The sequence below is a fragment of the Leptinotarsa decemlineata genome, unplaced genomic scaffold, assembly GCF_025532065.1.
Source record: "Leptinotarsa decemlineata unplaced genomic scaffold, Ldec_3_MD MMD2_tig00000199_RagTag_RagTag, whole genome shotgun sequence".
NCBI classification, from domain to species: Eukaryota; Metazoa; Arthropoda; class Insecta; order Coleoptera; family Chrysomelidae; genus Leptinotarsa; species Leptinotarsa decemlineata.
Genome location: NW_027412544.1, coordinates 549531 through 574021, shown reverse-complemented (window position 1 = coordinate 574021; position 24491 = coordinate 549531). Strand labels below are relative to the sequence as shown.

Below are 24491 nucleotides of genomic sequence, written 5' to 3'. Positions count from 1 at the left end.
GTTTTTTTCTTCTTCTCCAATTAGTGTAGCTACTTTTTATAATTGCTAAAAAAGCACCATAGGCCCGGAATAATCAGATCTACAACTCACAAATTCATTTAAGAGTACACGATTATACATATTATTATTATTATAGGCCTTTCCTAGGGGTTGATTCTTGGAGGAAACCCCCATTTCACAGAAACATGCTTCAATTCTTTCTTTGGATATAGTCTTATTCAGCAAAATCAAAAGCTTAACTATATCGTGCAAAAAAAATATAAAGCTTAGACGAAATCTATGAGATACCACAAAAACATTTACATGAATTGTATTCATATATTAACGAATTGCTGAACTCCAAACTCACAGAACTGTGACTCACGGTGTTTCTCAGGGTACAGTACTGGGGCCACTTCTCTTTACTATCTACATGAATAGTTTGTTTTCCCTGAATACAGCTTGGCAAACGGTCAGTTTCGCCGATGATACTACCATTTTATATACTTCTTCAACTTGGCAGAACATGAAGCAAACCGTTGAAGATGATTTTCTTAAAATTTTAAAATTGTTTCAATTTGGCAAATTGACTGACAAACACTTCATATTTACCATTTACATCTTATGTCAGCGGATTACCAAATCTAGGTCCCCGCCATGTTCAAATAAAGAAATTCCTTCGGCAATATCGGTGAAATACCTTGGTGTTACCATAGATCGACATATGAGATGGGACTGACTTACACATGAAACAGCTTCTCAAAAAACTAAGGGATTTCTTTCCGAAATTGAGATATCCTAAATATTTTATTAATATCAGAAAATTGAAAATAATATATTTCTGGCTAATACAGTCACAACATTGATTGTGTTAGTGATTGTGATTGTAGAAAGTGTAATGTAGTCCAAAAATGGATCATAAAACTAAAATTTAGCAAGTCACGTGATTATTGTAGCGATCTACTATACAGGGTGTTTATTACACATGCGGCAAACATTCAAGGGGCTATTCCTTGGACTATTCTAAGGATATTTTGTCCTTTGGTGATTTTTGATAGGGCGCTTTGTTTCGCAGATACGGGACGAAAAAGTCGTATATTGTTTTTTTCAATGATTTTATTAGATGAACATCTAAAGGTTTTGGTAATCCTGTATCACATCGCGTCTTGCGTTCATAAGGTTTGTTTTTGCCCATTTTACGTACAGTTGAGAAAGGAATTTCGGTCAAATATGATGTTGCTTGTGATAGTTTGTTTCCCTCGAAACCAAACTTGAGATGGAGATTCTTATATATATTGAAACATACTCTCTATATATATATTCGAATGCACCCGAATCTTATTCACTGGTATCTCTTTTTCGCATTGTTCACCATCGCTATTGGAATCGGAATCACTACACTGGAAAAAGTCTGCCTTGTTATCACACTCGTTATTACTATTAGTATTTGTCTACGGACGCTACATTTTAAACAGATGACACAAATTTTAAGTAATTATAACGGCATCAATATCGAATTTCAAAACTCAAATCGCGATCAGTTCCTGAACTGAACACGACGGCGATAACCATCTCCGCATTCCCCGATTTCTATTAGTCACCGTAACATGACTTAAAATTTAATTTTATGAGTCTTCAGGCAATCATAAAACTCAGTTAGTAAAAATTATCCAATACGCAAAGTCTACAGTACACGTGAACTAGTTCGCTGCCGGTTCATTTCTATGTATTGGTTTTTTAGCTTTTGAGAGTGCCGCCAGCTTTGAGAGTGCACAATATCGTTTATTTCGACTATACAAGCAATCTGAACTGCTTCTATTATTTTTCTGTGTATTTGTTCTCTGTATGTGTTAAATTGTTCACTAGCCATGATAATAATTACACAATTTTCATAAACATTTTAATTTCTAGACGCGTTTCGCTAACACATTAGCTTCCTCGGTAGAAATGAATGAGGAATGCTTGATGAAGCTGTTGTTTAGCAAAACACGTGTAGCGGTTTTGTAAAAATCTCACAATGAAGTGTTTCTTAAATACGTTACGGATTTTAATTAAGTACCACCCCCCAATTTCATCACATAAGTGTTATATTGTGATTTCTAGATTATCAGAAAATAGAATCTGTTCAAAAACCTAGTCGAATACTTCGAAATTAGACACAGTCTAGAAACGAGCATAATTTTTAATTGTAGTTCTTTGAAAAACCTTGGGATTGTTGTTTTGAAATATATGCGTTATACCTACAAAATTATCTTCAGCGAAATTTACTATCTGATTTTTTAATATAAATATGTTATGTTCAAGCAATGTCATCATATATTTCTCATAGAAAATACAAAAAACAGTCTTCCTATTTCACACCGAATGAACCATGTATGAAAACCCCTCATATTAATCAACCCTTCGATAACCTGAACCACGACCATAATAAACTGAAATCAACCCCAACTCATTATGTACCTGCATAGTACAAAATTATCGATTCATCAGGCCAACATGAGCCATGATGATAATAACTGAGAAGAGTTTACAGCATCTCCATCCCTTGGAAGCTATCTCAGATGATGAACACGTTTGAAATTACCTCGTCCATTGTGCAACAGCTGACTTCAGATACGGGAATACCTATCGAGCAGCTGTTTCACCTATTTCTCGAGGTACAATTATATTTTCTGGGAACCTGTAAAGTTGAATTTCGTCGGGCATGGGAAAGTTACGGTTGTTATTGTTGAGAGATGTCACACCTAGTCTCTGACACTGGCCACTGCTCTCCACGTGGGGTTATTAGCGTTTATTGTTGGGAAATTCCTTTTGGCACTGTGTACCGATTTTAGAAGGCGTGATCGACTTACCTAGCGCAGCATTTTGAACTTCACTAATAGAGTTTTTTATCTGCTTGTGAATGAAACTGGAACACTATAGTTTCGAAGTTATTGCAGTTATCCGTAAAAGCGCCACGAATTTTTTTCGTGTCATCGGGATGGAATATTATAATGATAATAATGATACTCATTTATCTTAATACCAAGACAGCAATAGCATTGAAAGACATAACACACTATAGGAGTTGATAAATATAGAAATATCACAGATGGCAGAGCCTGTGCGTGAATTATGATAATATTTAATGATCAAATTATCATATAAAGTAATAATGCTTACACAGATATAATATTGACAAAGCTATATATACCTAAATTAGCGTGTACAAATACAATATAATGTTCACTTATGTGCATAAATATGTAGACGTATACGAGATCTGTTAAAAAATGAAGTGAATTTTAATTTTTCACAAAAAATATTTATTAATTTATTCATCAATTTCTATTTTGTCCCGTTCAAAGTAGTCCCCCTTAGATATTATACAGTTGTGCCAGCGTTTTTTCCAATCCTGGAATCAAATCAAATCAAATCAAAATATACTTTATTGTCTGAAGAACATAATTCTTATTGACAAAGTCGTTTACAAAATAAAGAACAAAACAACAATCACCTTTAAATATCTATCGATATGCTAAATAGTCAGGTAGAAAAACTGATAGTAATTATAATTGGAATACGATAAACGCGCAATTGAGTCAAAGGAAATTTGATACATTATCAGCTTACTGGTCAACAAAATATAAAATACAAGTACATGAAAATAATAAAAATTATCACAATATTTTTTATATATGTATATATAACTCTAAAACACATCAACAACAAACATGTGCAATTATTCAATGCATGTACATAAAATATTGAAATTGTCACAATAAAAAATTGCTTTGTGCGGATATTAATAACAAAGAGGTGTAAGCATAAAATGAAGTTCAATATAAATTTAAATAATGTATAACTATCACTGAAATACATTGAATAATAATGTATACTAGGATTTGAAGCCGAAGTCGAATTTCACACATTAAAAGTTCATACAGTAGAATTCATCTAATGAGTAGAAAGCATTCGTCAATAGAAGTTTTTTTACGGTACGTTTGAATTGTTTTTTCGAATCTAAAATTTCAATCTCATTAGGTAGGTGATTGAATAATTTTTTACCATTATAAAATATGGAATTTTTTATTTGTGTCGATGTTGGAATTGGTAAGGTTATATTTAGTGCTTGAGACATCTTATGAGTTTCGTTTTTAAATTTGCTATGCATGAGACATACTGATTCTAAGATAAAAATACAATGTAGTGTTAAAATTTTATGTTTTATAAAGAGTGGCTTGCAAGAATCCCGGAATTTACCTTTGCACATATATCTTCCTACTCGTTTTTGTAAGACAAAAATCATATTGAAAACATATTGACTACATGATCCCCAAAAACAGATTCCATATCTCAGAGGTGAATCGATTAAAGCATAATACACACTTTTTGCCATATCTACACCAAGTTCCCATGAAATGGTTTTTACTGCGAAACATCCTGATGCCAATTTTCTTCTAAGTTTTTCAATGTGACTTTCGAATTTCAATTCATCATCTATATATAAACCCAGAAATTTTGTTTCCGACATATAACTGATCATCTGATTTCCTATATGAAGTTCTTGAAGATTACATTCGAAAGTAAGGATGTTAGTTTTTGGTGAATTGAAAGACAACCTATTAGCATCACACCAATCTTTAACTTTACTAATATCATTCTCAATCATTTGATGCAATTGTGTGCCATTTTTATCATGCCAAAGTATTGTGGTGTCATCTGCAAATTGAGTGAACTCTCCGGAAATATTAATTGAGGCTACATCATTTATATAGACTAAGAAAAGAGAGGGTCCCAGAACTGATCCTTGAGGTACCCCCCCATTTAATTTCTAATTTGTGTGATAAATTGTCTTGAAGGTATACGCTTTGAGTCCGTCCGGATAAATAAGACTCAAACCACTGGATTACTTCATTTCTAAACCCATATTTCTCCAATTTTAGCAACAGAATTTTGTGGTTAACACAGTCGAAAGCCTTTGTCAGATCACAGAAAACTGCTGCTGCAACTTCCCTATCATTCAGATTCAGATGCAGTTCCAATATGCACTTTTTGGTATGTCCTTGAGCTCTTTCAGCGATTCGGTTTTTTATTTCTTCAATCGTCGCAAACCGTCGTCCTTTCATGGGTCTATTCACTCTTGGGAACAGGAAAAAGTCGCAGGAGGCTAAATATGGTGATTTCGTTGGCTGAGACACGATTACGGTCAGGTTAATCAGTTTATTAGGCGTGCATATTATTCGCTTAAAATTATATAAGAACACCGAAATTTCCTACCCATGAAGGTGACGGCGAATTTGTATGAATCGTTAGTTTTACGTATATTCAATCATGCTGATATTTTGTATGGCCCATGTTTAACCAACCAATTCAAGAAAAGATACAAAAAGTTCAGAATTCCTGCTTACGGTTAATTATTGGTATTAGAAGAAGAGGAAGAATATCACATAAAATGAAAGATGCCGGCTAGTTAAATATGAACGATAGGAGAGTGTTACATGCTGCAACTTTGTTTCACAAAATAATTAATAGTAAAGTACCGTCTCATTTACACCAGAAAATTACTTTTAGAACTGATGTGCATAATATTAATGTGAGGTATAAAGGCCGACTAACTCCGCCATCCTTTCGCACAAAGTTCTTTAGAAGGAGTTTCAGCTACCAGATCTGTACAATTTATAATGACATTCTCGAGCCCATGAAACGAGATGACTTTAATCATTTCAATACCAATTTCAAGCGATTCTTATTATCTTCAAACTATCAACGACCCAATAGCTACCTAGCTATTACAAATCTATAAATAGTCATAATATTTTAGGATAATTAAAATCCTTTTTGTTTATTCCTTTGTGAGATTTTTGAGGTTAAGTGGAAGAGCAATTGAATGATGACTTGTCATCATGTAAATTGAACTTCGCCTTTTATCTTCATATAATAAATAAACTGTATCTGATTAATTTGCTTTAAACGTATAAGAAGATGATATAATATAATAATATAATATAATAAGATAATGTTATTATTATTAAAAGTTGTGACCCTTTCAGTAGCAATTTCAGTAGCGAACTTCGCTGCCACCTTCTTCGTGCCCAAATTTACAAACAAATCGCATGGCATGAGCCAACCGATATGCCGACATCCTCAGCAACTTCTCTAATAGTGATTCGACGAGTCTCCATAACAATTTTCTTTACTTTCTCAACATTTTCATCGGTTGTTGATGTGCTGATGTATTCAGGGCGAGCGTCGTCATTCACATCTTTTCTCGACCTTCTATGAAAAGCTTCTACCACTTGTAAACATTTTTCTGACTGTCAACATTTCAAGTGTTTTTTGGACACTCAATTCCATTTCGATAGCAGAAAATCGCCAAACACGCAAAACACTTGTAACTTTTATAATAATAATATAATAATCGTCTCTATTATCAAAAACTATATTTGTTTATACTAGTAGAAATCTAAACATTTCGAAGATACGCCTCTGATCTCGGTTGCCCCGACCGTAAGTAACTTGATTATGTCACACACTAGAATTTGCAGAATGTTTCTTGAGGTGGATCTTTACCTATTGTTGCGCGTCTTAAGGAAGTTTTGAAGGAAAGGTAAGGTACCTTACACGTGCACAGCACGCTTTTGTGCAAGAGGTCGAATATGGCCTGGCTCTTTTGACACTATTAAATCACTCTTAATGCCGTTTACGAAACTACTGGGTATAGAGCATTTAATTTTTTAAAAGTCTCCTGGTGATTTCTCATGGCTTTTGAATTTTGTTCATGAGTTTTCAAGTAAACTTGTTAAAATATATTTTCAGTTCAGAATTATCATGTTAAAGACATGTGTATATCAACCACTTATTTGGTGAATAAACTTCTACCCAGACATCAGATACACTCAAGAAAACTTAGATTTATTAATAATTTTGACATTTAGAATCATAACAGCACTATTTTTGAACGATCCTACACGTATCATGCTGTAACAATGTATAATTCATTCAGTGATTCTTTGAAAAATTCATCACTACCACTATTCAAAAGTAAACTTAAACTGAATTTCTCAGTCAACAGTGATCCAAACATAAACGTTTGTATTTCATTTTACTATTGTCCTGAAGTTGCCATTCATTTTTTGTAATGTTTCTTGTTTTTCAAACGTGGTTGAGTGGAAGAATAGCGCTTTGCTAAACTCCGCCACGTAAAATAAAGACCAGTTATTATTATTATTATTTAATCATCTAAAAACGTGCAGGTCAGTCTCAACTCCCTACACTGTAGGTTAATGGACTGACACCTTTCAGAAAACAACTACCATCCTGTATAATACCACGAAGGGCGTTGGATTATATCCGACAGGTGTCAGTGCATAATTCTTCACTGAAGTTATTCCTGCGTATGCTGTTGGCGATACAACTGCCGCAATAGATTCTCAATTATTGGAACACGCTTGCAGACCGGTTTCGGGCTGTTTGGCCACTCGTCAGTGCAAGGTAGTGTCTATCATCAAAATAAAGTCGATGATTTCCGTCAATTGAAAATCGAATTCCTTCAGAGTATCATTCCTCGAACTAGGCTGAAGCGGACAACAAACAACAGGTTTGTCATCGCCCCATCTGTCTATGAACGAGGTAACCAACCACATATCCGCAATTTGCCCAATTCCTCGTATAAGAAAGGAAAACTTTTCACATATAGTCGGATATAATCCAACGCCCTTCGTGGTATTAGCCAGGGAAGTAGTTGTTTTCTGATAGGTGTCAGTCCATTAACCTACAGTGTAGAGAGTTGAGACAAATTGTTCCTTTAGATGATTTGATTTATAGCCAGTCTTCAAAGATCATCTTCAAGAGGAAGATGATCACTTGGTTATCATCTTCAAGTATTACGAACCAGAAAACTTCAAGTGATCATCTTCCTCTTGAAGATGATCAAAACATGTGTCGAGGTGTTGAAATAACGATTTGATGTTGGGAAAAGACTCCAGTTATATTCATTACTACACCAAAGGTTCCAAGTAGTGCATCACAAGTAAGAATCGGTCAGTTTTATCATATCTTTGAAATTATGTCATGTTGCTCCGAACGAAGCCTTTCGCTTATTATGCTGTGGTGACACAGCAAAATATACGACAAATGAGAATTCAAATTTGATTGAAACATCCATATGAGTGTAGTTTTGTAGCTAATTAAACCTAGAGTTCACTCTGAGACATGAACCTTTCAAACATAGTTGGATTTTTGCGAAAGTGCTTTGGAAAACAAGTTTTTGTTAACGCCAAAAAAATTATATTCATTGTAATTGGTGTTGATAGTTGAAATCTACTACAGGAAGAGAACTTTCTTCTAATGATTTCCAACGTTCCGAAAGTTGGATAATCCTAAAGACAGTAATTTTCCATCACGTTCAATTCCCATTTTAATAATTTAGTAATTTGCTGATCTTTGCGAAGCTTCAGGAAATTACCGAATCGTTCTGCTCGTGCCTTTTACAAGAACATTATTCTGACATCATTTCCGGTGGAAAACAATGTGGCAATGATTAGTTTTTACTGACTAATTATTGTTGTTTCATCATAGGAATGGAAGTAGTGTTAGTTACTGGGAATATCGCTTTACTGTTAGAGTTGATGCATACAGATTGTGAATAATTTCTATTGGTAATGAATTTGAGTTCATTATCAAACCATTCTTGAAATATTATCTATACAGAGTATCAATTTGAAATCTTCAAATCCACAACACCGTTCTTTCAGAAAATAATATGATAATTTAGAAATACCCTTTTATTTTATTTTCAAAGGCAGTTTCGAAGAATATTTTGAACCTTCACAGTTCAACCACTACAAACCTCAAAGAAAGTTTTCGATTATTTTTCCAATTTTATTTATGAAATTTAGTTCGAAAATTATAGAAGTTATTAGAACTTGACTGTAACGAAGGTAATAATTGTAAGATATAATTCGAATAAAAATTGTTGGATTCACATAGTTTCTTTTCATTAATAAAGTTAGAATAGTTGCACCCTTTCAACTCTTAAGTACCTTCCACTATATTAGTTACAAATGAGGTTTAGATAAAAACGCAAATTTCCTGATTCTTCTCTACAGATACTAATTGAAAAGTGATTGTTTCTTCTCTCTGTAGGTTCCAGCAGGTGTACAAATATCGACCTCTAAATAATCTTAAAGAGCTACAAAAGTCTTTCAGATTCAGTTGCAAAAATATTCCAGTCAGGATGTTTTATGAATATTTACATACAGGGAAAGAAACACTTGTATATAATTTATATTTTATCACTGACCCAAATGTGTATATTCAACTCAATACTTTATATACTTAGTATTGGTAAAACATTTCCAAAATTTTAATAGTTTTATTACAACAAATATGCAGTGAGGCACCTACTGAATCATAAGATATCAGTGCGGAGTTTATTTAAAATGTTATAAAGTAAGATGCACTGTGAGTTTTTATTTGAATATGATTTCCAATTTTAGTTGATGAGAGTACCTATGGTATATTCATCAAAAGAAATTTTTTTGTAGAGGACACACTATTTTATACTGTTTTTTTGCACAATATAAAAAAATTAAAACTAAATCAATAGAGAATCTTTCTTATTGGTCATTGGGCTATGCTTGAAGACTGGCAGTAAACAATCTAAAGCAACTGAACTTGAAACGTTCAAGCGAGTCTCTATATACCTACACAGTAGGTTTAATGGACTGACGCCTATCAGAAAACAACTACTCCCCTGGCTAATACCACGAAGGGCGTTGGATTATGTCCGACAGGCGTCAGTGCAGGAATCTTCACAGAAAACTCCCTGCATATGCATATATGCATATCCACTAGATGGAGTGACATTTTGTGATGTTCGCTCCAACTTCGGAAGAGGAATGAAATTCTCTGACAGAATTCCGATTTTCAATTGTGGAATATCATTGACTTTAGGTCGATGATGGTCACTATCTTGCACTGATGAGTGGCTAATAAGCCCGAAACCGGTCTGCAAGTGTGCCCGTTCCATAATTGAAGGTCGAATATTTCAGTTGTATTGCCAATTGCATACAGGAAATTTTCTGTGAAGATTCCTGCACTGACGCCTGTCGGACATAATTCAACGCCCTTCGTGGTATTAGCCAGGGGAGTAGTTGTTTTCTGATAGGCGTCAGTCCATTAAACCTACTGTGTAGGTATATAGAGACTGGCTTGAACGTTTGAAGTTCAGTTGCTTTAGATTCAATAGAGAATCTGCTGAAGTGTAGTAGGTAAAGGGTAAACTGAAAAGTTCATCCGAAAAGTTACTGGGTAATATAAATTACTGGAAAGTCTAATTAGTCAGTAACCTGTAGGTATTCATAAATTTTGCTTACCAAGTTGAAGAAAACCAATTGAAAAAAATCAAATATTGATACTTAGGTTTCTTAAGTGGTTACCGTTTCGAAACCTGTATTCACTATAAAAATCTCGCCTCAAACTGTGGTGTTTCTAATTTTTTTTGACACAAGTCAAAGGAATGGAATGACCAGTCAGGAGACTGTTCGTCTACAACCCCAGCTTTTCATACTAATTTCTCTGTAAAAACACCATCTTGCGGATGCATTCTTGCAAGTAGTATAATTGTACCTAGTTAACTATCCCCCATGGTTATTTCATCTTTGATAAAATCAGATGGTAATGTCAATCCTAATAAGAAATATGGTGGCAATCGAGAATTTCTTCATCAAATTAATATAATTATATCGTTTGTAAGTAATGACAGCTGACGTATGTATTAAAACAAGGTGGTGCTTAGTCAAACTTCCTGTTTATATTGCAACTAATTAAACCATATTTGTAATTTTCTCAATTGTGTTTTGTGCTGAGTGAGTTGTATTTGTACAATTTTGGGTCCTCGATTATTTGTGCCTTGATTTCCAAACACAAACGCGATTATTGCTATGGTTTAACCATCACACTGATATAATCAAGAGTAATGACAGCAGATGTATGTATTAAAACAAGGTTGTTGCTTTGGCAAACTCCTCGTTCGCTTCTCAATTCCACTACGCCACAATAACTGAGCTGTTAAGTTAATTATATCAAAATGGAATCAATGGATTTAATTTAATTAAAATTCAACAAAAAATTTGAATATCCTGATATGTGCAAAAACTGTCCAGAAAAATATCATCAATGACCAATGATGAACACCATGGTTATCAATCGTTGTCCACAAAAATGGATTCACTAACAGTCTTTCCATATAGTTACTAATTTAGTCACCATCACACAAAAATCTTTAAACACTTTACCATAATGTTTTGTTTAATAAGCTAAATAATATCGGTATAGCTTCTGAGAAAATTATTTTAATCACATTTATCAAATAGAATATGTTTTGCTTGCAATGATTTTCCTTCAAAAAGTAGCCTAGTAGCCACAAATTAGGTGAAGTGATTCTGGTGTTGATAATAAAAAATGTTTTTTGAACCACTAAAAAATATAATGCCCAACAACGAATTTATCTGATAAAAACATGTTTTAATGTCTTGATATTACTCCAAATCATCTCTTCATCATTCATGCATTCACTGAATGCATGAATTTTCGAAATAAAACAAAAATCAATAATTAACAAAAAGTTACATACACCAGCTAAAACTTTCGTGGATGGATAATCAAGTGAAGGAGTACTTTTTAATAAGTACTTGAATAAATTGCGATACAAACGTTTCATAGCTATGCCAACTGCAAAGAACGAAAGCCTGAAGTGTTTTCAGAGGTATATCAAATTGATAATTTAATCCTGAAGTGAAAAAAACAGCAGATAGGTCTCTGACTTTAAAGTGAACATTGTCGTTTGATCATTCGCAAAGTCGCATTATATTTACCTGCGAAGACGCATGCATTCAAAATAATTAAACTCTAATCTCTAATGCTTTGTTGAGAACGTACCTGTTGGTTTTGTCATAGAGAATTGAATTGTCAATTTGGTATATATAGTGCATTTCTTTATTGTCCCCCCTTTTATTTTCTGAACGGGTCAACTCAAAAAATACTTTATTACGAAGTAAAATTGACAGATGAAACTTTCAAGATGGTGACTGCACGCCATCTAGGAAAAACAAATTGAATGGAAAGGGGGTCTTGTGACACATATTTTTGTAGCTCCTGACAAATGTTTCACAACCATAGAATATAATGTCAATATTATCAACTACTACAAAATGGCGGAACTTTCAATAATTGCCTGAATACATTGAAATTTAACTACATAATATGATGTAATAAGCTTGAGGTCATTTCAGAAGATGCTCGAAATGGTTGCCTTGAAATTCTTGACATATGAACAGCGTATCCGATATTTCACGCCGAACATTTTCTAAAAATATATCGTCAATATCTCTACAAATATTTATTATTCTCTGTCGAATATCCAATATTGAAGCAGGTTCAGTTTAGTACACCTTTTGCTTCAAATAGCCCCATAAAAAAAGTCCAAAGATGTCAAATCTGGCGAGCGGGCTGGCCATTCTGTAGAACCTCGACGGCTAATCCAACGACCGGGAAAAGTAGTATCCAAATAGGTTCTTACTTGTCTGGAGTAATGTGGCCGTGCTCCATCTTGTTGGGATACAATATCCATATCAAATTCATTAGGATTCGCTTCGACGATTTCAGCGATGAGAGGGTCAACAGTAGTTTCCAGCATATTCAAATACAGTTACCCTGTTAAATTTTGATGAATAAATATAGGTTCTACAATATGGTTTTCCAATATTTCTGCCCAAACGTTATTTATTTCTGGATTTTGGGTATGTGTTTCCCGGAAAACGTAAGGGTTGGTGTCACTCCAATAACGACAATTTTGTCTGTAAACATTGCCGTCAAAAAATTACATTCGTCACTAAAAAAAATATTGTGGAATAGGTAGGATGCCTTGCAATGGTTTCCGTCATAAGTTCGCAGAATTCTGTTGTTCGATCAGGATCATCTTCAGTTAAATGGTGCACTATATTGATTTTGTACAGATAATATCTATTCCTCTTCAAAAGTCTTCACACATCAGAAAGAAGCACCTCACAAACATTCGCGACGGAATAAGTAGACTGTTCAGGATTTACTACCATCTCACCAATTATTTGCACTCGCTGTTCTTCCGGAATGGACAGATGACTTGGGGGCTTTTTCTCATGTACCTACACTACCGGTAGTTGTGAATTTGAATACAAGTTCCCTTAAATATTTTCTACAGATAGGATGATTCGGAAAACGTTCATTGAAAATCCTTTCGGTCTCGTGAAAGTTACGCGTCGCACCGTAAATAAAAATCGTTTCAATTTTTGTTTCAATGGACGAGAATTGACTATTTCAGAGATTGTTGACGTGGTACCTTTCTACTAGTAAAACCGAAAACTAAATGAGACTATTCTAGCTGAACAATGATGTTCATTGCCGTACTGACATTTTTTGTCGTTTATGTAAACAAAAAATAATTCAACAAACCTTATCGGGTTGTTGGAATTGCCATATGGCAGAGAGAAAGGAATATTTCTAGAAATATCGATATTAATGTGTTTGTCTTCAGGAAGTTATTAAATGTTCCGCCATTTTGTAGTAGGTGAATATATTGACTTCATATTCTAGGGTTGTGAAGTATTCGTCAGGAGCTTCAAAATGATGTCTTACAAAACTCCCCTTTCCATTAAATTTGTTTTTCCCAGATGGCGCCCAGTCGCCATCTTGAAAGTTTCATCTGTCAATTTCACTTCAAAATAAAGTATTCATGCATTGATTTCACTATCTCAAATTTCAATTTATGAGTTGACCTGTTCAAAAAATAAAAGGGGGGGACATTAAAGAAATGCACTGTATGAAAACACTATACAACTCAGTTCGTTACCTCCGACAGAGTATTCACCAAAATAACGTATTGAAAGATTTAACTTGCAAGTTCAATAATAAAAAACTGAACCTCTAAAACCTCCTGAAGAATAGGGGTTGCCTAATTAAAACCAATCGAAGTAATGTAACCGGCAGCTGTTTTCTAAATATGTTTCTTTACAAACATATATATTAATCAAATAAGTAATCCTATTGAAGTGTAATTAATATATCCATCATTATTATGTCCATGAAAAATAAAACAACTTCAACGTTGTTGCCATGCAAATATCTGTTGTTGTACTAATCAATCTACGATGAATTATTTCAAGAAAAAACAACGCAAAATCGAATTTCTCATATAACTATACATATTGTTCATACAATATAAATAATGATACCTATGCTTCAAAAAGTTTCTGATTTTAAATCAAATATGAGTATAATGTCGTGTCACGGTGTTTGTAGTCACACTGCGAAACTCTCGACTGATGTTTATGATTATTTTTGTGTATAAAGTAAGTGGTAAAGTATATTATTCCATACCTATAGATGGTTAGTGTGTCGCTATCCAAAATTTTGTAAAATTGCCCTATGAACGGAAACCGTTGCTGTTGCAATAAATACTATTATTATTACTATTCTTTGCACATACTGTAGAAATAAAAAGGCCTGTGCCAAAGAAGTGTGCCATTCAGTCATCGAACAAAACACGTCTTTTATTACCACCTGAAGGCCCAGTCTGAAGTAAGCAACTTGGATGTGTTTCTTCAAGACATTTTCGAGGTCATCTTTCATTCATTTGTTAAAAACCGCAAACATTATTATCCTTCAGTAACTTCACTATACCAGTCAGGTATATACGACAATACCTTAAGAATCTCCGACGTAAAGTTCAAAACTTTTTTTACGTAACTTTGGGCAAGGTTGGAAAACAGCTGATACTGACAAACAAAAACTACCTAGATTTAAAGTCCACCTACGACATTTAAAAGGAAAACACATGATGCAAGATCTCTGAGACCTGTGGGAACTTTTCAGTCTTCATTCTTCAAAGAAACAGTTGAATGACTACCTGGAAGCGCATTCAGGGAGTGTGTGAAATTTTATGTTTACCTACAACGCGTTAAATGATATGTAAATAGAACGGAATAACTTAGTTGAATTCAACAAAAATATTGAATTATGTATAGTAACGATTCGGTAAGAATATGCGTCAAATTAGGTTGATTATTGATTTTTTTCAAGAGCATTTTTACAATTTCGTGTTGACAGGGTTTCATATTCAACAGTTCAGATCAGGCAAGGTTATTGGCAAAGGTCACCCAGAAATAGTGATGAAGGAACTCAAATTGGTTACCGTTTGGAAAAGATTATATTTAAATTTGAATAATTTATGACAACTTTGAACGTTCTCAAACAGACAGGTTCACTTATCATTAGGTATGCAGGCTGTCAATTCAATTACTTTCCACCCTTGATGTATTTCTAGAAATTTTAATGAATTTATAACGCTTTCGCTTGGAAAACGCTAAAAAAACTATAGCCTATAGCATACAAACATTAGTTTTGATGTTACCATACTCAGAACACTAATATGTTCAAACATGTGGGTGCCATATTTGTTGACCTGAAATTAAATGTATTAACAAATGTACAATATCAAGTGAATAAGTATAAATTAAAAAAAAGAAGTTAGTAGGTACATGCATAATATTTTAACACAATCTGCTGTGTGCAAACACTTGTGTTTGACTGGGTTAGTTGAAAAATAAAGTAGATATTGTTCAAAAAAAATTAATTGAAAAGAAGAAATGGATCAACAATAATATTTTCAAATTGAAAGGGGTATAGTTTCAGGAGAGAATAATTTTTGGTATATAGAGTTAATATTTTGAAATTGATAGCTTCCTTCCTTTCTGTGAAATATTCCCACATTTGTTGTATAAAAATGAAGAAGTAGAAAGCCAAAACCTTTATTTCCCAACTGTATTTTATTATATATGAGTAAAGGCAAAATAAATTACCTGTTACACTGAAATAAGTTGATTTGAGCACATTTTTTATTTTTTCCACATTATTTCCTCAACTGTGTAATGTTTTTTCAATACTGTTAATCTCAACATTTCAGTCTTTTTAAGAATTACATTGTAAATTTCACAACCAATATATATTGAGTGTTGTTGCATTAAATGTAGAGTACACTTAGCAATTTGAAATAATTTATTGGTTTTTAATCTTGTATTATACCTACTGATGTTCCATCATGTAAGTGTTTGCAGAAGGTTGTTTTTCTGTAAAAATTGTACTGATTTTGTAGAATGTTTGTCTGATGGTTGAAATGAAATATTATCTGAATAAACCTTTCAATGGAAATCTAAAAGGTTTTCTAAACATTATTTTTATTGCATATTTGTTAAAAGACTTGGCAGATCTCAATGAATTTTCATATGCAGCACCCCAGGCTGATTCCATAGGTCATGATAATAGAAAATAATGCCATGATAAAACATTAAAATATATACATATATGTTTAAAATATGTTTTTCGGTTAAGCAGCACTCGCACCCCACGAATGACAACCCTCAAAACTCGAAACTTGTGCGAGATGAGGACTAACGAGGTCTTACCTTAAAACATGTGATTTCTAACACGGGTTGGACGATAGGAAGTGAAAATCGATCTTTCAGCCTGCGGCTTGAACCACCGACTAACACGGCGGTCGATTGAGCGAGTGAACAAAGCACCCACGTCGAACCGACCGGCTACCGGTCGAAGTTTTCACTTCAAATATATTTCACGGAAGTCTGAACTTTAAAGTTATTTTCCTGATTTTTTTGTTGATTCAAATTAATGTTTTTACTACTACAGACAACAATCTATATAAATTCCTAAATATTTCATTTCTGGGGTTCTATTTGATTTCAGAGTGCAATTGAATTTTAGAAAATGTCTCTCTAAACATTTCGAACTATGAATTTTGATTTCATCAAATTTATGTTGATATTTTTCTCTACAAAAATGTCATGAATTCGGTTTTCGGGATATCGAGTGTGAGCGCATCTCATCCCAGTTATCTTTATACGCTACATAGGTATACAGAGTCACTCGCATATGAATAAAGATTACCATCAAGATTTTAATTTTGTGAGTCATAATTGTGAATAAAAAAAGAAGGGCCCTATAACCATGCCTAGAGGAACACCACACTTTATTATTTGTAAGTTACTTCCATAATTATTTACTTTTACGAATTGCCTTCTGTTTTTCAATTAACTTCGGAAAAGTTCAAGGCAAACACCTATTCTGTGTTTGTAATGAATTCGGTTTTCGGGATATCAAGTCTGAGCAAGTCATAACTCAAATTTATGTTTCAAAACTGACATACCAACTTCAACCTTTATATGGTCTCATCCCAGTTATCTCCATCCACTACATATACAGTGTCATTCGCATATGAATAAAGATTACCATCAAGATCTCAATTTTGTGAGTCATAATTGTAAATAAAAGAGTAGGGGCCCTAAAACCATGCCTAGAGGAACACTACAGTTTGTTATTTGTAGGTTACTTTTATTATTATTATTTTATTATTTTTACGAATTGTAAGCAAAATTTATGAAAACGACAAGTTACTGATCGTCGATTTTTGGAATTTCTCTCGTATTTAACTTACTATAAATCACAAACCTCTCTCGAGATAATTTCGTCTACTGCTCACATTTCTAAACCGAAGAAATTGGCTATAAATTCGGTGGCTCAATATATCAAAGATTTTTCGTGCCAGTAGCGCTCTTCCTTCGTTCCTGGTTTCAATTTCCCGTTAGGCCGATATATTTCTACTAAAATCTCGGATTCGAAGGAGAAAATAAATCCCGAGATAGGAAAACTTCAGACATCTCCCGGTTTGAAAGCACTCTGCATTGTGCAACAGTCTACGGACAATAATTTATTTTCTTGGCGACTCTCCATACGGGTGAAAACGAAATTATTTCACACACTGCTATATCAATTGAAAACCTATTTCGGGTTTGATAGCAAGTTAACCCAAGTCAAGAATTTTGACGAGAATCCTGTATATTTTTCTTCTTCTCCTGATTCAATTAGGCGACATTAAGAGGTTATCTATGAAATATTGTCAAACAGTTTGATGTATTCAAAAACAAATGAAGAAGTTTTGGTAAATTTTTATGGTAAAATTCAAGAAATGAAATTTCTTACTTTCATTAATTCAATGGTGTTTTAATCTAAAATTGAATTAGGTACCATAGAAGTATTTGTAAAAAAAATTGTATAAAATAAAAAGTCTTTAATTTTATTTGAACTAGATTTTCGTAACTTTACACTCTGATCAGAGGAAATCTAATAAAAGTTTTAGCGCCGATTTCCTGCAAAGAAAGGACGTCGGGTGAAATTATTTTTAATAGTTCAGTATCAGATGTCATCTGGAAGAAAAATACAAAATAAATACGTAGATTACAAATACTTTCGCAGATATGTGAATTTACCTAACTCATTTAGTTCATTTACACACAGAATAATGTTAAATTTTTGGTGATATTCAGTGGTGAAGATAATTTATATAGTTTTTACATGATTTCTTATGTGGAATCTATAGACTATATGCGAAAAAATATTTTAATTATTCATAAGCTACGAAAATATAATAATCATATTTGTTAAAATATTGTGTTGACAATTAAACAAAAAGAATATTTTGTAATTTACTACATTTTTCAACATTTCCCGTCTCAAGTTCAAAAAAGTAATTATATTTAATAACCTTTCAATATTGTGAATTGAAAATAAATTAAAAAACTTTGAAAAACGTTACGAAATCATTCCTGAATTCCTCAGATCTGCTTCTTTTAATCACCTCATTTTACATTTCAATAGATAACTCAAATTTTTGAGTCAAAGGAATTAATTGAAATCAATAATTTAGGAAACTTTTCACTTACTAGATTCTTCAAGCATTAGTCTTTCAAAAAAAGATCATACTGAACTGGTGATGAAAATGCAAATATTAACATATTATTCCCAAATCAACTTAAAATACTTCAATTGTCGAATAAAATCATAAAAAAAAATCTTTAAATATACCTATCAATAATCAATGATGGTTAATTATCTATTCAATACTGTTATTATAGTGTGAAGTTTACTATTCATCAATGTTTAATGTGTAAATATATATTATTTTTTTATAGTGTAATGTGAGACAAAAGTCTGCCCTCCTTCTCTGCCCGACCTTCGTTCTGTGTGAATTGGCGCTTAAAAGCGTTAATGACACTGTTGAATGAGATATTCAATTAATACAATTGGAGTTTGACGTAAAGCAGAAATAATATTCATTACAAGTTATAGTAACCCATGTTCATGCGTTTTCAATTTCTGTATGTTAAGAAACAAACATTAATTAATTACCATAAAATAATGAGTACCTACTTTCCAGAGCCTTATAGGGTTTTTTGTTAGTTTTAGTACAAATACAAAATTATTAGGAATTGCTTGTCTATTTTGGTAAATTTTCGTTATCTGGACACCCGGCGATTTTGAAAAAATTTTTGACTGTACTTACGTATTTTGATGCGTAGATTACGAATCCGAAAGAAAAAAGCGGCGCTCTCCCTTATTTAAAAAGTTACGGCCCTTCAAAGTTCAGAAAAGGGCAACTTTTCAGCCTTCTTTTTCACTAAATAAACTATTTAAAAACACAAGTATTTATTCACTAGGTCACCTTTACACCTTATTCCTCCTTCTTTAACACTTTTCACTTCAATAATCAACATTTTTCTTACAAAAATGTTAAAAAATGTACGGAGCTGCTTTTTGGTTACATATCACTGTATTTTACGTTTTTAAGGTTAATGATATGGTTGGTACGACTGATGCAGTCCATATTCCTGAAGTAATTCAAATGTTTTTTACCTTCATTCTTTAGATCGTAAATTGGTTTTTGGTGGTGTATTACGAATTTAAAATAGTAGGCGACGACAAATACCAACCGCTTTTTTCTGAAATGTCACTAGTAACTAACCTAAAAATAGAATAATGTCACCAGGAGAAGCATTCGTTTTCAAATTAAGTTTTTTATAAGAAAAATGTTGATTATTGAAGTGAAAAGTGTTAAAGAAGGAGGAATAAGGTGTAAAGGTGACCTAGTGAATAAATACTTGTGTTTTTAAATAGTTTATTTAGTGAAAAAGAAGGCTGAAAAGTTGCCCTTTTCTGAACTTTGAAGGGCCGTAACTTTTTAAATACGGGAGAGCGCCGCTTTTTTCTTTCGGATTCGTAATCTACGCATCAAAATACGTAAGTACAGTCAAAAATTTTTTCAAAATCGCCGGGTGTCCAGATAACGAAAATTTACCTCTATTTTAATTGAATTCTGTAACTTAAAAACTATGGGTCGGACACGTATTTTTTTACAAAGAGAATTTTATTTATATTCTATATATATATTCAGGTAGGAACAAAAAAAAATGCCTAGAAATGAAACACCCCGGAAGATAGGTGCATACATACTACTTAACTTCACACAAATAGGTATATTGCATATTGTAAAAGAGTGACAAATAAAAATATTTCCATTTCTCTTATCAATTCTGTATTCGGAAATGAAAATTAAGATATCTACCTAATAGCTGTATTATCAAGATATTTCGCAAACGTTACTTTAGTTTTCGCACCCTGTATCACAACTCGCCATATCTAAAACAATATCCATTGACCCCGACTACTGTTTACGTCGGAAAACCTCCCGAAATCCATGATACACTTAACAACAGGTAAATAGGTATAACTTCAGGTAATTCAAGATAGGGAGTCACATCTGCTAAGGCGGCTGTTCCAAAGCATACGGCGTGTGTCTGTGCGCTGATTGGCCGGTGACTCGTGTCTGCAGATGCTCCGCTCCCCACCACGCACAAAAATTCGGATACTTTTCTAGCTGCCAGCTCCAGAATTACTCAGTGTGAACGCTCTCTTCGTCAGGTTAGGGTGGTGTTGTTAGTGTGTCTTCTGAATTCGTTCGTGTATATATATTTGAACTCTATGGAAACATTCGAAAACTGTGTGTGCTATTAAAAACTCGTGTGTTTTGTGACTGATGGGGATAAAGGAAAACAAGGCTTGCCACTGCAAAGCTGAGGAACAGAAAGGAGATAGTATTTTGTCGCCGCTCAAAAGCAAAATGAAGGTTTTGAAGAAAATCAAACGTCGTATGGGATTAGGTTAGTTCTTCAAAGATTTTTTTATCGATACAAAAAAACGTACATACATTTGCCTCAAACTCAAAATAAAAGATAAATGCCATTCATTCCTTTGCTGAAAAAGAACGTTTATGAAAATCATTTATAGTTTCTGTGAGATCACAATTCAAATTTTTTCTTCAAAATTTGTTGAGTTCTGAACTAACATCTATGATCCTATTAACTTTTACTGTTTTGTTATCAACTATAGATTAGCCTATCTATTTCAAAATATTTTCATTGAACCTTTTTATCAGCAGACTTAATATAAATATTATTTATCAATTGTCATTTAACAAATGAGTACCTACGTATAGGTGTGTAATAGTAGAAAATATTCATACCTACAAAAAATTAATGATATTTTTCAAAAATGTTTGTTTTCAAACAATCTGTTATAGGTATACTCTCGTTTCTCTCTGGCAAATATATACCTAGTTCCTCTTAAACCTATGACTAAAATTTGTGCATCAATAGGCAACACTTCTTCATTCTTAATAGGTACCTACTCATCTATATATTCCAAAAATATTCAAAATCATTAAAGAACATTTTTCTTTATGGAGCAATTATAACTGTGTACGTTAACCGTGGATCACCCTTGGGACTGGATAAACATTCGTGAAAATCGTTACATAACGACTTCTGCAATCGATATTGACCTACAAGCTATTCCTTTTGTAAATTCAATTTCTACTTGCGTGTTCTGTTTCTCGTAATTCAATAAAACATCACTTTACGTGTTATAAAAATACAAGCGGTAATTCGAAATACATTTGTAATGGCGTTAAATCATTCGAAAATGTAGATAAGTCCGAAAAGCTCATGAGTATTCTTCACATGCTTGAAGTTCTTTCAATTAATATTAGTTCTTGAGGTATAATAATCCAGTGAGCTTTGAGTACCATTACTTAAGGTTGCCTTTCGATTGTTCATCATGACGATATTTTCACGTTAACTACTTACGCACGACTTTGGATTGTTCCCACGGTAGCGAGGCGGTGTTGCCGGTTTTAACTCGGTCGAATCTTATTTGGTTATGTTCAGGTACTGAGGCCACGGAACAGAAGTTGAGCAATTTTATTCTAAATAAGACCATAATAAAGGCAATGGTGTTGGTATAAGAGTACACACTTGAATAATGTGATGGTTACGAAGCAACTATCGTAACTTTATTTTTTAATGATGTTCACCTACTTTGAAGGTATGAGATTCTAAGTTTTGAATAGTGCTGGTAAACGTTCAAGAACACCAGCATATTAAATCGAGAGCTGAACACATAAACAAAAGAAAAACTTGAACGAAAAACTGAGACTGTAGACTTGGTTCCGAAATTTGGCAACACTGTGGTGAATCCTTGACGTGAGTAAAGGCAATCCTTTCTTCGTGCATCGCGTTTGTTAGAGTAAGACGGTAAAATATCTGATTATTTCCTGAGCCATTAGTTTCTATTGATTTTACATCGTAGTGGATTTGGGAAAATCAAACAAACTTTGTGTTCGAATTTATCTTGTATTCCCACGCCAGTCTTGTATCTGAATGACTCAACTTCGGAAATAGAACGTTGAATTCAAGTCACGAATTTGTCTAGAGGCTTCAGTAAATTGTGAATTATTATTGCTTACATTATCATTTTTCGAGTCTTCTTTTCTTCTAAGGTCTAATTTAGACATCATAGTTCCTTGTCTCAATCAAGTCTCTGTTCCAGTTTCAGTAGATATCTGTCATCTGGTCAATATAAAGCTCAATTTTGGAGCCTTTTTGAAAAAATGCGATTTTTTTTTGTAAATCAGAATCTCCATCATTGGAAGCATGGACATCGACCATAATATCCCAATTCCAATATTGTTTTATTATAATTTTGTCCCTATAAATTTGGTGAAAATGTTTCAAGTAATTTTTTTCAAAAGTAACACTTATCAACAATCAATCAACGGGTGTCAATGGGCCTGCGTTTTATTGACTCTGCCTCAATCTCAATCTTAAAAGTAGAAATTCGGTAACTTTCAAGGTTACGATTAAGTACAAAGACTGAGACAAGAACGTAAAACGGATAAATGCTTTTAAAGATACATACACATTGCACTTTCTCTTGAGAGTGAAAATAGGGCAGGGACAAGAACTATCAAGTCTAAATTGGCCGTATGAATACCAGAGTAGATGAAAAACTTTTACACACCCCGTGGAATGTTTGCTTTAAAGAAATAAAACTGGATACACTCCAGCAATGCGGGAGAGGAAAAAACCGACACATCTGCCGCGTATTAGATACATCTCTTGAGAGTAGGCCCATCTGGCGCTATGCCCCCAAGTTGGTCTAGGATAGTTCGAAGCCCTCATCCCACTAAACCCAAAGGAGATCTAAAAACGGCAATTTATTATCTTGTGGTGACTACCACATAGTGAGTTTCGGTCTATGTGCAATAGAAAAGGGATTAAGTATTCATGAGAGCTAGATGAAAGACGTTAAAGAAACCCTTTTCTATTTAGGTTCACAATGTGCAAACTAATTTTCTAATGATAATCCATCAGTATTTGTCAGTCTGTGGGTCCCTGTGCCACTACGAAAAATTATGAGTTGCTGAAATGTTATTTATAATTGAGTTGTTTTGAACCAAAATTCTCATTTCTCTCTTTGTCTTTCTCAATGCCGTTTCATTACCCTAATTTCATCGTGTATTAAATTACATATTCACTAGGCCGCAATACCGCAAGAGGAAGTAGTTACGGAAATTTGACCAACTATGAAAAAAATAATGTACTTTCGGATTTTCATGCTATTGTTCGTTTTACGAGCTTACGTTGTGAGTTCCTTCTGTTTCAATTTAGCTCTAGAAGGATGATGATTATCGTGCAACCGTACAATTGTTCCAAGGAAAAGTTTGTGGGATTCCATTCACATGGTTTTCTTTACAAATGTGATGAGCTTGCTCAATATGAGATTTATTTATTTTGTGTACTTCTGCAGAATGATTCGACTGTCAGCTAAAAATATTCATTTTCAACTAAATTAAATTCTAACATAAGTAAAATCAAGTTTAGGAGCATTTGCCTTATACTCGGCCATGTTTAATGTAGCGTTGATGACATTTACTTGTTGAAAGTTTATATCATATCATTGGAAGCAAGTTTTAAAACATACAATCTTGAATTTATAATAAACTTGGTCCTTCGGGCCGGGTATATCCTCGACATCGTCGGAGATATATACTCAGGATCTAACAAAATACTGAGAATCGTCTGATGATGTATTTATTTTCGTGGAAAGGATCGATAACATGATGTACAGAACGGATTTCCAGAATATCCATTTTTTGCGTATCTGAGGAGTCAAGCTGCATGACCTGTTTAACATGGATATCTCCTAAACAAAGATAAGATTAACATTGCATTTCAGAATATTCATCA

The 24491-nt window shown here is 33.3% G+C and overlaps 1 protein-coding gene across 2 annotated transcripts in view; it reads left to right on the top strand.

Annotated features, from left to right (window-relative positions):
• The window catches only part of neur (E3 ubiquitin-protein ligase neur), a 173835-nt gene that overhangs the window by 136142 nt on the left and 13202 nt on the right, over nucleotides 1-24491 (top strand). The window contains exon 1 of one of the 2 annotated variants that reach the window (XM_023165551.2): nucleotides 20791-21065. The exons of the other annotated variant lie outside the window; for it this stretch is intronic. Coding sequence (XP_023021319.1) covers nucleotides 20942-21065 — 124 coding nt within the window. The 5' untranslated portion in view covers nucleotides 20791-20941. Of the gene's footprint in view, nucleotides 1-20790; nucleotides 21066-24491 lie in introns of those variants that run through there. 2 annotated transcript variants of the gene reach the window in all.